This window comes from Rhinolophus hipposideros (assembly GCF_964194185.1).
Source record: "Rhinolophus hipposideros genome assembly, chromosome: 1".
In the NCBI taxonomy this organism is placed as follows: Eukaryota; Metazoa; Chordata; class Mammalia; order Chiroptera; family Rhinolophidae; genus Rhinolophus; species Rhinolophus hipposideros.
Window position 1 is genome coordinate 28,935,180 of NC_138047.1, and position 17,945 is coordinate 28,953,124.

The 17,945-nt window shown below is 38.1% G+C and overlaps 1 protein-coding gene across 1 annotated transcript; it reads right to left on the reverse strand.

Annotated features, from left to right (window-relative positions):
- Positions 1-12,378: 12,378 nt before the first annotated feature.
- On the reverse strand, positions 12,379-13,620 carry LOC308497172 (high mobility group protein B1-like). The gene has a single exon (XM_081047524.1). It carries the CDS (start codon positions 13,480-13,482, stop codon positions 12,835-12,837), a length of 648 nt encoding a protein of 215 aa, XP_080903650.1. The 5' UTR covers positions 13,483-13,620; the 3' UTR covers positions 12,379-12,834.
- Positions 13,621-17,945: the final 4,325 nt, after the last annotated feature.

The following is a 17,945-nucleotide window of genomic DNA, read 5'->3' on the forward strand; positions in this document are numbered from 1 at the left end:
TCCATGGCAAAATGAGTAAGACCTATTATGTGCATTTGTTCTGATTCCTTTTCTGCTTTTATAATCCAGCTTGTCCCCTCTGGTCTTCAATGCACTTTTCAAGGTTTTCAGTGGCCTCTTTTTTCTGCCTTTCTGCAGCCTCTTTCTTCTTGGTGTCTCCCAGCATTTCACTACAGCCTCCTTCCTGAAGCTCTGGCCTCCCCTCACTGCTAGGGAATTATACAGTCTTTTTATATTGCTAGGCTATTCCATCATCCTTTTCTATTTCTCTGTGAGCTGCCTCCCATCTAGGGCCTCTAATTTGTGAGGAATAAATGAGGTGATGTTGGTGAAGACACTTTAGTAGAATATGTAGTTACCCAAATGAAAGTGTTAGTAACCTGATAATGTTCTAACTTTTGATTCGTGTCTTCTCAACAAAAAGTCAATCCATTTTCAACTGCCTGCCCCCTTTCTGTATCTCAGTTTTTCTCAGCATACCTCATCTCACACTGAGCTGACATTCCTCTAACGCTGGGTCTTATTCTGCTGTGTTGCTCTTGCATACTCACCTTGGAAAGGGGTCCCAAGGTGCCGGTGACTACAGCATATGGGTCACAACTGGCCTGAGCTTCTATCAGTGAGTAAGAGGGGCTGACATTCCTGTTAGGGACCTTCTGTGCCAACAAGCATGAAGTCCTATCTGGAGGACGGAGTAACCAACAGCCTGGGTCCCTGACATGCCAGAAGGCTTCTTAAAAGTACTGCTCTCTGGGTTAACTTACCTGTTCTTTCTTGTTTCCTCAACCCTTCCAATAATTTTGTAATCAGTTCATTGTATTCACTCCCATGTGTTGAAAATACCTGGTGTTGTTTCTGTTTTCCTGACTATTCCTGCTTTTCCCATCTCCTCAGGATGTGCTGGAGCCTTTCTTTATTGTATGGTCATCTGCTCATTACCAAATACCATGATTTTGTTTGCCAAATCCAGCAATAGTTAGAAGTTTGACATAGGCATAGCGTAGGGTGTGTGTGTGTGTGTGTGTGTGAGATGCTGCTGCTGGTAGTGGTAATGCTTTTCATTGTATCAATTTGTTACAATTGTTTTGGAAGAACATAGGAAACATAAGCAATATTTTGGACTTCCATGTAGACTTTTAGGTATAATTTGACTTTGGGTTATGTTTGGAGAGAGAGCATACATGAAGGTTGAGCATGAAATCTTAATAAAATGATAACAAGTTGTGCCTGATGCAGTCCCTTGTGCTCTAGCATTTTCTGACTATCACAGGCCCCAGTAAGCCAGGTGGTAAAGGCTGTGCAGCAGCAGGCTGAGCAGGTGAGTTTGGGCTGAAGTCCACACTCACTGCTTTGTACTCTCCAAGCTGTGCATTCTGGTGCAGGGCTACATTCATCTCTACAGTGAATTTTGCAGAACTCTTGCTCCTATTTTTTCAGACTTACAGACTCACAGCCAGAATAAAAGTTCATTTAACTTCACTTAATTCAAAATGGTTTGGAGAGACAGGGGCTTTTCAATCATACCCTGGTGCCGTAGGGGTTGGCACAAGTAGGGTGGTTCTACTTTCAGAAACCAAAGTAAGCCAGACTCCCTGATGGAAAGTTACTAATGTAAAATCAGGCAATATCCCCAGTCAATTCTTCCAATTGTTCAGTAACTCCTGAGGGACAAATGCCCGATTGTTCTTTAGCAGAGTCTGAATCTGAGACTCAGAGCTTAAAATGCATGGAATCTAATTCTGATTGATAATGATTTCTCTCCCCACCTTGATTTAAGCTCCCCTTACTAGCTATACTGAAATGAGTGCTTAATTCAATCAAATTTGCCCTGATTGTTGGATGATTATAAATCGATCAGAGTTCAATTTATCTGTTCCGATCCAATTGGACTAGAATATATCATCACATGCTTTTCTTGGCATTTTAGTTGCTGATAAATGAGCATAAACTGTTTAATTCTAAGCTGAGATGTTTTTCAAAGCTGCATCTATCTGGCACCCTATCTTTGGATAACATTTCTACAATACACAATTGACCAAGGCACGTGAAACTAAAGGGAAACTCCATGAAATGACAATACTTCAAGAAAGAAAGAATTCTGAACCTATGGCATATTGAATTCAAGATCATAAAAATCAAGTGCTTGGAGAGCGCCTGTATAGCAGATACTCAGTTAATGCTATGGGCTGATATAGCAGTCTTACCAGCAAGGATAAATGAACATAGGAAAATGGGTAATCAGTATTAATCAATAAACCTAGGAGACCCATTTTATTTATGAACTAAATATTACATTTTTTCCACACTCCTCCAAGCCTTGACCAAATCATTTCACTTTCGATGTCTTGAGGCAACACTAAGAAGTATTCCGAGTAGCATAGCATGCAGCTTTTTTTAAAAAAAATTGTTTTTTTCTATCTATAAGGCAATAGTCATATCTATATGACTCTGACTGTGCCACCTAGTTCTGCTGTTTGTACTAACAGTCCCAACAAATGCGGGCAGGTCATATGTCTATACCTGTGTCTGATGGACTACGTAACTTGGATCTGAATACACAAGGGAGACATTTTAGGAAATGTCAAGTTCTAATTCATGTCTATTAAGTTATGACTGATCACCACTGAGACCATCAAATGACTGAAATCCAGAAATACAGAGGGTGCCAAAAAAGTGTATACACGTTAATAAAGGAAAAGACTATTACAATTGTGATACTCAATATATACCAATAACGAAAGATGGATACAAGTCACGTTTGACTTCTGCAATTATAAGAGGTGCTCAGAGTGGTTACCATCAGTGTCCAGACACTTCTGATTATGGCAAATACTGCTTGAACAATGTTGACTAAAGTGTCCACTTGTATACATTTTTTTTGTCACTCTAGGTACATGTTTTCTAAATGCTTAAGGGAGAATGAATTTTGCAGAACTTCTGTTCTATTAGCTCTAAGATAGCAAAATAAACCTATGCTGATAAAAGCTGGGGCTTAAATGAAAACTGGAATTTCTCTCTTGGATAATTTATCTCCAAGCAGAATTTTTGCTTAATTTTCAAGAATTATTCCCAAACTTAAACCTCCTTAACAAATAGAAAGCATTATTAAATCAAAATGTCTTTAGACTTAGAGCAATCACAACTAGAATAAAAGCCAACTTAACCTTGTTTAATTCAAAATGATTTTATTTTGTTAGTTTGGAAAGTTTTCTTATCCAATATGTCTATAGAATATTAAGAATATCCTAAAGCTTCTGCCAATATTTTTTTTCTCACTGAGAGTGATGATAGAAATTTAAAACAATTCTTGACCCAATTCAAAGTTTAAGTGTATAAGTTACCATCTGTAATTGAGTGTCAGTTAATGGAGACATACATATTCCTCTTTTAATAACCAGGACCCCAAAGGCAAATGATTTAGCCCAGGATTCAGTTTGTAAAAAGAAAATATGAGAATGCATCTACCTAACTTTTTACACTTAATAGGTATTATAGAAACACCATAGTCAGGTACTATAAAAGTCATAGCTGACAGTCGTGCCAACTTATCACTATGAAAAAGTATTTTATTTTTGTGATAGTTGACTTTAGAAATTTTTGTATAAATCATACATAGTCATATTATACAATATGGAAATCATAGGCAAAACTATAATTATTTTTAAAGGTTAAGAAAACCTTTATAGTTTCACCTTTCGGTGGTTTAGAAAGGGAAAATACACAAAGTGTTCACATTAGGAAATGCAAGTCACAGATTTCTTAGAATTGGGGAAACAAGGTAACAGAGCCAGACAAGAACACTATAGATAAGAAAGCTACAGGCCAATATCCTTGATGAACATAGATGCAAAAATCCTCAAAAAAATACTAGCAAACTAAATTCAACAGAACATAAAAGAGATTGTACACAATGGTCAAGTGGGATTTATCTCTGAGATACAAGGATGGTTCAACATACACAAAACAATAAATGTGAAACATCACATTAACAGAATGAAAGATAAAAATCATACCATCATGTAAATAGATGAATAAAAACATTTGAAAAATTACCCATACGTTCATGATTAAAAACTCAATAAATTAGGTAGAGAAGAAATATACTTCATCATTATAAAGGCCATATGAGACAAACTCACAGCTCACATCATTCGACAGAAAAGCTAAAAGATTTTCCTTTAAGATCAAGAACAAGACAAAAATGCTTACTCTTGCCAGTTCTGTTTAACATAATACTGGAAATCCTAGCCAGAGGACTTAACTTGCCTAATCTAATTAGGCATGAAAATGAAATAAAAAGCATCCAAATCAGAAAGGAGGAAGTAAAATTTTATGTTTGCAGATTATATGACCTCATATATAGAAAACCCTAAGGACTCCACCAAAAAAACCTTGTAGTTAATAAAATTCAGTAAATTTTTTCAGTAAAATAAAATTCAGTAAAGTTGCAAGATATAAAATCAACATACAAAATAGTTTATGTTTATATAAAATAACCTAAACTATCTAAAAAATAAATTAAGAAAACAATCCCATTTACAATGGCACAAGAAGAAATGAAATACAGGGGTAAATTTATTCAAGGAGTTGAAAAACCCATACATTGAAAACTATAAGACATTGATGAAAGAAACTGAAGAAGAAACAAATAAATGAAAAGATATTCCATGTTCATGAATTGGAAGAATATTGTTAAAATGTCCATATTGCTCAAAACAATCTGCAGATTCAATGGGACCCCCATCAAAATTCCAGTGGCATTTTTCACAGAAATAGAAAAAAACAATCCTAAAATTCATAAGTAAGCATACAGCCAAAGCAAAGAAGAACACTGCTGATTTCAAATTATATTACAAAGCTATAATATCAAAATAGTAATCAAAACAGAATGGTATTCATAAAAACAGACACATAGACCAACTGAACAGAATAAGGAGCCCTCAAATAAACCCACATATACACAATCAAATAAACTTTGACAAAGGTGCCAAGAATACTCAATGGGGAAAGGATAGTCTCTTTGATAAATGCTGTTGAAAAAACTGGATATCCACATGCAAAATAATGAAATTGGACACTATCTTTAGCAAAAGATACACAAAAGTCAACTCAAATGGATTGAAGACTTACATGTAAGACATGAAATCATAAAAATCCTACAAGGAGGCATAGGGAAAAGTTCCTTGACATTGGTCTTGGCAATAATTTTTGGGTATAACACCAAACGTACAGGCAACAAAAGCAAAAATAAACAAGTGGGGCTAATCAAACTTAAAAGTTTCTGCACAGTAAAGGAAACACTCAACAAAATGAAAAGGCAACTTACAGAATGGGAGAAAAATATTTGCAAACCATATACCTGATGGGGGCTAATATGCAAAATATATACGGAACTCATATGACTCAATAGCAAAAGAAAAAAAGAAAAAAAAACACAGAAAACAAACAAACAAAAAACACCCAAATAACCCAATTTAAAAAAATGGACAAAGGTCCAAAGAAGACTTATAAAAGGCCAAAAGGTATATGAAAACCTACTCAACATCACTAATCATCAGAGGAATGAAAATCAAAACCATGAGATATCAGCTTATACCTGTTAAAATGGCTGTCATCAAGAAGTAAAAAAGTAACAATGGTTGGCAAGTATGTGGAAAAATGAAACCCTTGTACACTCTTGGTGTGATTGTAAATTGGTACAGCCATTATTGAACAGTGTTGAGTTTCCTTAAGAAACTAAAATTAGAACTAAAATTTTAGAACTAAAATTAGAACTACCATTTCCATAGTCTCATGTATATCCAAAGGAAATGGAATCAGTATCTTGAAGAGATATATCAGTATCTTGAAGAGATTCAATGCAGCATTATTCACAATAGCCAAGATATGGAAACAACCTAAGTGTTCATCAACAGATGAATATATAAAGAAAGAGAATATATGTATAGTGTGTACACACACACACACACACACACACACACAGACAGACACTTATATACACAAAGGAATATTATTCAGCCATAAAAAAGAAAATCCTCCCATTTTTGACAACATGGATGAATGTAGAGGACATTATTTGAAGTGAAATAAGTCAGACATAGAATCACAAATACTGCATGATCTCACTGTCACATGGAATCTAAGTAGAGTGGTGTTTGCCAGGGGCTGAAGAGTAGAGGAAATGAGAGGATGTTGATTGAAGGATGCAAACTTTCAGTTATAAGATGAATAAGTTCTGGGAATTTAATGTACAGCGTGGTGACTATTGTTAATAATGCTGTATTGTAAACTTGATATTTGCTAATAGTAGATCTTAAATGTCCTTACCACACTCACACAAAATATAAATATGTGTGGTAATGAAAAAGTTAATCAGCTTGACTGGGGCATCATTTCACAACATATATGTATATCATAATATAAATTGTATACTTAAAATATATATGCAAAGATTATTTGTTAATCACACCTTAATGAAGCTGGAAAAAAAAGTAGAATGGAAAGAAAAAGTAATGGAAAATTATCCTAATTTTTTTCCTTGATGATGAAGTTTTCATTCTATGGCCAAAATTTTAGTTCACGAGCTTGCTAGGTAAGAAAAGAATTCTATGGAGTATTAATGTTTTCATCTTGAAAGTTGTCATGTGGGAGACCCTGCTTGCTGTGCCATTTGTTATGCGGGGCGGCCTGCGTGGTCTCTCTAGTCCCGCTCCCCACATAGAATGCAGGATATGGCTAGGCCAAAAGGGAACACCCACGGAACCATAGATAGGGAAGTCATACCACTATCGTCTCACTGGAGGCTGGATCCACACGACCTGCGACCTGCTGTCCGCTTCTCTGCCTGCCAACCAATCGACCTAACAACGTAGCCGCGGCAGTTATATCAGTGGCTAATTGGCTAACTAGTCACAGCTGACGGCCAACTAGCCACAGCTGACGGCCATCTACTACCTGAGCCAGCACCTTTCCATGTGAGCCTAAGAGCCTGGAAACTGCTCTCTGGGTCCCCACAAAAGTCTTGTTATTTTTCCCAACTTTGTGGCCAAGAATCAAAGATCAAAACTTTCTTCAGATAAACAAAATATATTTGATACTAAGAATAAAATATCACTCTGGTAAGGTAACACGAGTGAAAACACTTTGGATAAGAAAACATTAAACAAACATTGGAGAGATTTGCTGATATTTTTAAAAACTTAAGTCTTTTGCTATGGAATTTGTTTTCCTATAGTTGTTTTTTTCTTTCCCCTCTACAATGATTTAGTGGCTTTAAATGTTATTTTTGTTTCCCCTTTTTTGTCACAAGTTTGAAAATTATATTTAAACACATTTTTTTCCTCTAGCGATCAACACCATGAATGAAATAGTGACTACCTACCTTTATCTTATAAGAGGACAAATTAGAATAATTCCTCCTTACTCCATTGTCTGTTTCATTTTATAAACCTTGAATTCTAGATCCAGATGATTGTTATTTAATTAACATTTATATCATTTACTTACATGATATTATTTTTGACACTTGCATTCTATTATTTGACCATATAAATAATTTAGAACTGGTTTTGTGATTCATTAGCTATATTTTTTCCTGTATCTTTTCTATTCTTAGGGTAATTATTTTTACCTATAATTCTTACTACAAATTTCTCAATCTCGAGTTACCTAATTTTACCCATCTCTTTAGATTACATCTTTCAGTAATTCCTTCTTTCAGTGCGTGTGTGTGTGTGTGTGTGTGTGTGAGAGAGAGAGAGAGAGAGAGAGAGAGAGAGAGAGAGAGAGAGAGAGAGAGAGAGAGAGATTGCATTTCTATTTTCCTTGTTTAATAACATAAATTTCTTGGGTCCATTATCTTGTGGTATTTACAGTTGCAGAAAAGTCTGAGGCAAGTTTTATGGGCATTTAAAAAATAAGTAACTGTTCTTTCTCTCTGGATACTTGTAAATTTTATTCTGTATTTTTGAATGACCCAAGTAGATCTTTGCATCAGCCCTGTGCCGAGCGTCCCAAAGATCCATCCCCTCCATGCAGTAGATTTTAGGGAAACGGACATTTTCTCTTGTACATAGTTCAGTGTTGTTGCCTCATTCTTCAGTGTTGACTGATCTCCGTTTCTTTCAGTTCCTACTTAGTCGTCGGATTCCCAGTCTATCCTCTTGAGGTGCCTTCACCACCTTTCTGCCTCAGTAGAATAATGATGTAGGGAAGGCCAGCTTCTTCTTACTGCTGATTTGTTAATTCTCCACAAGAGCACTTTATAACTTTTTTAAACTAAAAATTTGAGGGTAACTAGAGGTTATCATAAATAAGAAAAGATTCTTAAACAGAATGCGAAGTATAGTATTCTATAGAGACTAAGAGAGAAGAGTAAAGAAAAGATAAATATTTCATGGGCATCCCTCCATTGCTTCACCCTGATTGGGGGTCTTGCTTTTTTGCCTTGAGTTTTACTCTCCTTTCTGCTCTCCTGAGAGAACCCTTCCTTCAGTTATTCACAGAGCTAACACCATGCTATTCAGAACATCGAATCCTGGAAACCCAGCTGTGATTTTTTAAATAACAGATAAAATTTGCATACAGTAAACAAAACTTCAGTGCACAAGTCCTTGGATTTTTACACGCACAACTCATTTCCCCCAGGGCATTTCAGAGGACCCACTAATTCATAGCCACACTTTTCTCAAAGCATGACTGGTAAGTCTTACTAACACATGGGACTTCCGCACAGTAGACCCTGGCGGGTTTGGGTGTTGGACACAAGCAAAATGATCCAGAGTGCATTTTGTGTCACACTGGTGAGACTTTCCTAAAGTTTCCATCGGTGTGGGGTGAAGATGCGCTTCCTCTATCTTCACTGGACTTTGGTCTTGAGGTGCACACACTCCCCTTTCCAAGGACAAATAATAATTTACAAAATCTTTTAAAATGAACTCAGAGAACTATTTTCCTACAGGCAACATGCACAGTGTTTCCTTGCTTCTGGTGGACATAGTGTTTTTTATTGTTATCTAAAGCTGTGATCAGCCCATTCTCATCCTCCCTCCCAGAGCCCCCTGTGCATAGAAACATTGGGGCCCTCCCAATTCGACCACTATCTGCACTGGCCATGATTGCTAGACATCCAAGGATAAATTTTTCTTCATTAAAATACATTCAATTCAAATTGTGGGCAAGGCTCCCTCCTCCCCCATCCATTTCTCTAAGTGTAATGGAAACAATAGATGCCTTTATTTCTTTCCTTGTGCAGAGCAAGACCCAGGGGCATGGGGAGGAGGTTCTCCAGGTTGCATCTGGAGAAATTAAAACAGTTCACCAGGATCTATCTGGGTGTTGCCCTCTTTTCATTAAGGCTGAGAGCTGCTTGCTGTGAACTACATATGTGCAGATTCAGGTCTCTCTTCAGTCTAGGGATTTCTTCCTCTCAACTCTTGAAGTATTTCCTCTCTTTTTGTGCTGATTTCCCCTTCTGGAGTATGCTTATTGCAGTGAACTTTTTGTGTTCCGGTTTTTGGCTGCCCGTCATTGACCCTAGCCTGATCTCTTTTTGGGGAATTGAACTTCCCTCATTGGATGCAGTCTGTGGGACTGTTTTTCTGGGAGTACTGCCCTCCCCTCACTAAGGAATGTAAGTCCTCCCCCCACCCCGTGGAATTTGAATTTTGAACGGAGTGATAAAAAGACCAACCGGGTTGGAGTTCATTTTCTTCAGTGACTATGTCAGGATGAGACTGTTGAGCAGTCCCTGCTCCCTGACCCATCCAGCCTACATCTCAGAGCCTTGTTTGGACGACGGAGTGAGTTCCTTGGATCTTGCCAATCGTTTCCCTTTGGGCATAAGTTAACCAGAGCTGGTCTCAGAAACTTCAGCAACTGAAGAAACATAGAAACCGAAGATACACTTATGCATAGGATGCATTTCTTAATTCTGTCTTTCCTGTTTATTTTCTTATTTGTATGTCTTTATCTTTCTTTCATTTAGTTTGTCTTGCCCTTCAACGATTTATTTTGGGGGGGGAGGGGGCAGCTTCCAACACTTTTGAATGTTGCTGTAATTTGCTCATAACAATTTTGTCCCAACTTATTTCTTTTAGCTTCATCTTCAGCCCTTTCCCTACCCCAGTTTATAGCCCAGCCACAGTAAATGGGTCTTCTTCCAGATGCTGTCATTCTCCCTCTATCCTTCCTGCCAGTACATGGCTATTTCCTTGTCCTAAATGGTTCTTCTATCCAATTTTGCTCAAACACCATCTCCTCTTGGAAGCCCGCCCTAGTTCCATATATGACGAAATACTCCATTTTTTATGCTCCTCTATTGGGATCCCTTAGCACTTGATTGTTTTTGATCTGTCACTTGAATTGGAATTATTTTCATCATGTCTGTCTCTTCCAATGAACTGTGAGCTTCTTAAAGATAAAGCCTGTGTTTCACTTATCTCTGTATGCTCAGTATCTTGCACAGTGCTGAGCATTTTTATCTCCTCAACAAATGTTTATTGAATGACTGAGTGACTGAAGAAACAGGTGAAGTTTACTCGCAAAATACCCATCCCTGGAGTGAAATGCAGGCTCACCGTGGGGAGCACTTAGCCTGCTGTTGCATATTAAGCACAACTTACTTGTTCAGACATGTCTTTCCTTCTCAGGAATTATACAACAACGAGTAGTTGTTGGCTCTGGATGTCTCACTTCTGGCATCAAAATATTCGTTTTTCTTCTGACCTTGCAAAATACAAGAAAGCGCTAATTCACCTATCTATTCCAACAATATTTATTTAGTATCTGCAATGTGCAAAGCTGGTGACTACATAAGACACAAAGATGAATCTGACACAATACAGTCTTCAGGGGTGACCCAGTAAAGTGATGTAATGTCACAAATAACCACAAATGAGGTGTCACAACAGATACATGCCAGATACATTGAATAGAGACTTGGCACATAGTCAGTGCTTCAATATCAGGAGATGAGAAGGAGGCCATCTTGAAGTATTCATTTCTATGTGGTACCTTTTCCTTTTAAAAATATAATGAAGTGTATATTTCTGGTATTACAAAGGGTCCATTTAAAGACTTTTAATTCATAACTTTAACTGATCTGGATTTCTCCTGGAGGTCATTGGGATCTTGGAAGCTTTAAAAAAGTCTTTAAGGGCCTCTTCGGATATGGAAATGCTCCTACAATGTTCAAGGATATTTAGTTTTCTTGAAATGTTCACCAAGTTCTCACAATGAAAGATACAACTTTAGTCAAGCATTTTGAAGTTTTGTGAGATGTCTGGTGAAAATTGCTGGCCCTTTGTTTCTTTTGAATTGACTTGAAACCCACACAAAATTGGGCACAAAGTTACTAAGAAGAGCTGAAGCTACTGCCCCCAAGAGGCTGAGCAGTGATTTTGCTGAGGAAAAATAGTGAGCACATGTCTGCACACTGGGGTGTCGCAGCAGAGGGGTGTGGGGGCCTGCCTCCTACAGTTACCAGGCAGGAGGGAAGTCTGAACCAAGGAGAGACTGCAGCTACGAGGAAGAGAATAAAGAAGGACCTGAAAATCTCAACCAGCCACCACTGGCTTTGAACAGCCTATGTAGAATCTTCAGCAGTTGGTTAAGTTGGTAAAGGTTCAGAACTTACCGCTTTTCTTAAATGCATAAAAAAAGACTAACACATTTTTTTCTTTGAATTAAAGTTTATTGGGGCAACAATTGTTAGTAAAGTTACATAAATTTCAGGTGTACAATTCTGTAATATATAATCTATATCTCACATTGTGTGGTGACCACCCAGAGTCAGTTCTCTTTCCATCACCATATATTAGACCCCGTTCACCCTCTTCTAGAGTCTCACTACCCCCTCCCCCCTTTACCCTCTGGTGACCCCTAAACTATTGTCTATGTCTATGAGTTTTTGTTCTTTCAGTTGTTTGTCTTGTTCTTTTGTTGTTTTTGGTTTATATATTACATATCAATGAAATCATATGGTTCTCTCCTTTTTCTGTCTGACTTATTTCACTTAACATTATAATCTCAAGATGCATCCATGTTGTCACAAATGGTCCTATTTCATCTTTTCTTACCACCGAAGACTAACATTTAATTACAAGGTCCCTTGAAGGAAACAATCACCCAGTTATGGTATAGGAGAAATGTGGGGCCTTCAGGCAGACAGAATGATAGCTTTAGCCTTGCTGGGGAGGATTATCAACAATTTCTTAATCAGGAGGAACTGGGGACTCGTATCAGCATAATTGTATTTCCTTTAGAATTTATTATACAAAAGTAGGTCTAGAAAATAGGATTCTCATTGCAGACTGCGTGTTCAGTCATTCTCAATGCATCCTTTTATCATCTTCATAATGTTTTTTTTTTTTTTTTTTTTTTAATAAAAAAAATTGTATTTACTTAGAAGCATTCAGAATGTCAACAAAACAGCTGCAATTTTTTTTGCAATTACAGAGTGGTATTCAGTTAACAGAACAACAATTATTTTGTATAAGCTGCATCAGAGACAACTGAAGATGAAAAAAACTACCATCCCCATATATAACTAATTTGTGCTGTGCACCAACAAGGACCGGCTTTAAATTTCCATGCCAATTTACAACCCCCATACTGTACCAGGCAAGGTTAGTGGCTATTGAAAATACCACCAGGACAGGGCTATCTAAAGACACATTCGGTAGTGTGTTAACTATACAAAAAAAGACACTGTACAGTTTAAAAACAAATCTTACACAGCCTTACATTTCAATTTTTTTCTTTAAAAGGAGTGAGTTGTGTACAGGGGGGTTAAATGCTTTATAGACAAGAAAAAAAAACTGCGCTAGAACCAACTTATTCATCATCATCATCTTCTTCTTCATCTTCATCTTCTTCATCCTCCTCCTCTTCCTCATCCTCTTCATCTTCCTCGTCCTCCTCCTCTTCCTTCTTTTTCTTGCTCTTTTCAGCCTTGACAACTCCCTTTTTTGCCGCATCAGGCTTTCCTTTAGCTCGATATGCAGCAATATCCTTTTCGTACTTTTCCTTCAGCTTAGCAGCCTTCTTCTCATAAGGCTGCTTGTCATCTGCAGCAGTGTTATTCCACATCTCTCCCAGCTTCTTTGCAACATCACCAATGGACAGGCCGGGATGCTCTCCTTTGATTTTTGGGCGATACTCAGAACAAAACAAGAAAAAGGCCGAAGGAGGCCTCTTGGGTGCATTGGGATCCTTGAACTTCTTTTTTGTTTCCCCTTTAGGAGGGATATAAGTTTTCATTTCTCTTTCATAACGAGCCTTGTCAGCCTTTGCCATGTCTTCAAATTTTCCTTTTTCTTTAGCAGACATGGTCTTCCACCTCTCTGAGCACTTCTTAGAAAACTCTGAGAAGTTGACTGAAGCATCTGGGTGCTTCTTCTTGTGCTCCTCCCGGCAAGTTTGCACAAAGAATGCATATGATGACATTTTGCCTCTCGGCTTCTTAGGATCTCCTTTGCCCATGTTTAATTATTTTTCCTCAGCGAGCACAGAGTCGCCCAGCACCCGTCCGACTCGCACTTGCCCCGGCGCTGTCTCTATGGAGCTCAATGTACTGCAATGGCTGTGAGAGCGGGAGCCAGACGCAGCCTCCTCACTCTCTCCGCTCTGTCCATAATGTTTTGAGTTAAAGAATCCTTCTAGATATTGTTGAATATATAATACAAGTGAGTGGAATCTCCTGGTCATTAGAATAAGTGCCAGGAGTGGGCCAAACTAGGTAAGTAGAATTATAGATCCAGTGGTAAAGGAATGGTGCCACAATGGCCTCTGTATTATGATTTCATTGATATGTAATATATAAACCGAAAACAACAAAAGAACAAGACAAACAACTGAAAGAACAAAAACTCATAGACATAGACAATAGTTTAGGGGTCACCAGAGGGTAAAGGGGGAGGGGGTAGTGAGACTCTAGAAGAGGGTGAACGGGGTCTAATATATGGTGATGGAAAGAGAACTGACTCTGGGTGGTCACCACACAATGTGAGATATAGATTATATATTACAGAATTGTACACCTGAAATTTATGTAACTTTACTAACAATTGTTGCCCCAATAAACTTTAATCCAAAGAAAAAAATGTGTTAGTCTTTTTTTATGCATTTAAGAAAAGCGGTAAGTTCTGAACCTTTACCAACTTAACCAACTGCTGAAGATTCTACATAGGCTGTTCAAAGCCAGTGGTGGCTGGTTGAGATTTTCAGGTCCTTCTTTATTCTCTTCCTCGTAGCTGCAGTCTCTCCTTGGTTCAGACTTCCCTCCTGCCTGGTAACTGTAGGAGGCAGGCCCCAACACCCCACTGTATCTGCCCACTACAGTGACCACCCCAGGGCTAGGGAGGCAGGAATTAGTTAATGTTTGGAAGTGTTAGTGGTGTTTACCTGGTCTTCCTGGAGAAGAGAGAGTACTCATAGTTTGAGTGAAAGCCCGAAGACTGGAAAGTACCTGGAGAGCTCAGGGGTGATGAGAAAGGCAGCTGAGCCACTGCACAGGGTTCGTAGAGGATAGAAGGTGGGAGGTAAGAATGAAAGATATTTTGGGGCCAGACTGGAGATAGATAATTAGATTACCAGTCTCTTGAATGGTACACAGGTCAAAAAAGTAGAAGTAAAGTTTTCTTTTAAATGATACATTTATTTTATGTCACAAGGATAGCTTAGTACAATGGGAAAACCAAATAAACTGGAAATTAGAGGTCTTGGAGTCCACTACTATTTGCAGTCTGGCAAATTTCACCCCCTTTAGCTTTCAGGTAAAATGAAAGTGCAGGAATGGATGGCCTTTTAGGTCCCATCCAGTCCTAAGATCTTTATTGCCCCTTTGCACACCGCCAAGTGTCCTGGGTGGTATGGCTCATCATTCCACAAGTGCATCATTTTGGGAAAGAAAATGATCTGTAACTTGGAGAAACCAGAGTCAATGATTACTGCTTGTATTTCTGAGAGAGAGACAGAGAGAGAGAGAGAGAGAGAGAGAGAGAGAGAGAGAGAGAGAGAGAGAGAGAGAGAGAAGGGAAGGGAAGGGAAGGAAGGAAGGAAGGAAGGAAGGAAGAGAAATAGAAAGGAAGAAAGAAAGGAAGAAAGAAAGAAAGAAAGAAAGAAAGAAAGAAAGAAAGAAAGAGGCAGATAATCCAAGAGAAAATAAATATCCATTCAATAAACGTTCTCCCAGTTATTAGGGAATTCTCCCTCCCCGCCACCTCCCTTCCTCACTCCTTCCCCGGCAAAGAGCAATTAGGGAAGGCATTTGTTCACCAAATGCTCCTTGTCTTGATGTAGGTTTTGTTGGGTGGTTATCAAATTTCATCACCCATAGCATCAAAGGAAGCTTCACCGAGGGCTCTGTGAGCAGAGAACAGGCAGGGGAGGTCTTCGGCCAGGCTCTGGTGAGCTTTATGTTCCGATGTGCTTTGGAGCAAAGGCACTGGAGAATTTGAGATTGAACACAATGAGAATCCTACACCTTTCTTGAGTAGGCAAGGGATTACTTTCTCTTAAAAAGCAAAACAAAACTGATTGAAAAAAGAAAGACCAATCTACTTCAGAAGATTTCTCTCAAATATGCAGGGATATTTGTTGGAAATATAAGGAGATCAGCCACTTGATGGTTTAAAATGAGTAAATCATGTGAAGGTGTTAAATGGAGTTTTCCAGTACAAATTTACAGTTGGAATGACTATGTGATTGGAAAACGTTGGAGAAACAATGTTTCTGTAAGTCGGGTGACCATCATGTACTGAAGGCTCTTTCCATTTTCTGTTGGAGAGTTGAGTAGGTTTCCATTCTAGTGGGTTTTGCAGGCATTTTTCTCCGTTTTACATGGCTAGACCTAATTTCTTCCATGTTTACTCTAGGTGGACTCTGGAATCCCATGCCTTCCACTTTTGGATTGTATCCAAATCACAGAATGCTTTATGGGATTGTTAGAGTCATTATACAACGAGTAAAATTCTGTCATCCTCATTACAAAAAAGGCTATGATTATCATTAATGCTATTTTCTTTGTTTTGCAGAGTTCATCCAAACAATAATAAAAGAGCAATTAGAAATATAAAATCACGGAAACTCTCATACCATTAAAAGGTCATTAAACTTGGCAAGAATTGCTACATTCAAATTTTTGGTCTCATTCCTTAATCTTTGGATTGCATTTTAAGAAAACAGTGATTACATAAATTTTAATACAATAAAGGATGTTTGGCTAAATCTTAACTTGTATTTTTTTGGAGGAAATACAAAAATCTTGTGAACTGAAGATAGAGAAGTAAACTTAATTTTTAATTATTCTTTACTATTGTTTTGAATACAATTTTTAACCACCAGAAATGGATTCAAATTTTGGAGGACCTGAAGCTTATACAAGTTTGGAGGACCCTTTTAAAATTATGAATATAAAGGTAAGTGTGAAATTGAACATTTACTTAGAATAAAACAATTCACAATGAATCACAAATTTACAAAAGCTGACAAATACCACAGACATTATAAATGCAGAAAACAATATACTTACTAAATCAATCCGTGTCACCCTACTATAAGATATTTCTCCCATATTTCCTTAATTTGCAGTTTTATACAGCATTTTGTTTGAAGGCTTTCAACAGACTAGATTCTGCCTCCATCTGTTTCAAACATTATTTCTCATCTTCTATCACTGAGCATCATGGGACTCATTGTTATAATAATAAAACTTCTGGCCCTGACCCTTATATCACTTTGCCAAGTGAGTCGGCAGAGGGGACAGTAGGACTATTCCTGGAAGCCATTCCCACCCTGTAATGGCTTTCAATAACTACATGGAAGTGACTGCAAAGTAGAGAAGTATGTCCCTCTAGATCCAAATTAAATGCAGCCTCAATGCATCTCCTTAGTCAGAATCCCAAACTACCTATGACTCTTGCAACTCTGTCTGACACTTTTGTACTGTGACAAAGGGAAGTTGGAGTAGAAAGAGATCCTCACTTTACTGCAGTTAAAACACGTTCTTACCTCTGTGAGTTACACAGAAACATGGGCCATTGTGAACGCACTTCTAGGGCTCCTCCCAGATCCTTGGAAGGGCCTGTGAAGTGAGGGATACAAATGGCAGTAAAGCCACCTCTGCTAATAATGTTTACTTTCCCTAAATGTATATACATATATGTGTAAAAGTGACGTCAGACCGCCTTCTGTGGAAGATCATCTACTCCTCTTGTCTGTTCCCCTCCTCTGACCACCTATCAACTACATTGAAGGGTTTGGCATTTTAGCTTAGTCTTCCTTTCTCTGCTTCCTTCCCTCCCCCAGATCCTGGCTCAATCCTGATGACTTCGGAGTCCACATTGGTCCCTCCCTCAACTTGACTACTCAGTGTAACCTGCACCTTCTTCTATTCAACCATGTATACAGTGTTTTTCCCAAAACTGGAAATCGTTGGAAATACTCTGCTTTTGATTTCTGTTATCTGACCACAATTTCCTACCTTCCCACTCTTATCCTGTCTTAATCCTATGGTCTCTGCTCTTTCATACTGTAGAACATTCCACACTCTTGAATTCTGCTTCTCATTTTCTAGCCGCCCTTCCATGACCTCAGTCTTTTCCACTATACAGCCTAGACTCCAGGTTCCATCACTTCAAATACTTCAGGTACCTTATCTCTTCCCCTTCAGTCTCTAGTTTCAATTTTCTTTGCAAGCTCAGGGATCAATCATTGCCTCACCCCTCCTCTCCCCTGTACCTTACTTTCTCCACCAGCTCCTTCATGCTACACTGTGTATGAGCTCAGATTTCCTCCATGTTAATAACAAACTCTTATTTCATCTCTGTCTCCCGCTCTAGCTTCTGAAATACGGACATTTTCCCTGCCACTTCCAAAATTTATTCTGGCTAAAATCAACAATGACCTCTTAATTGACAAATCCCTTGGACAATTAATGTCTTAAA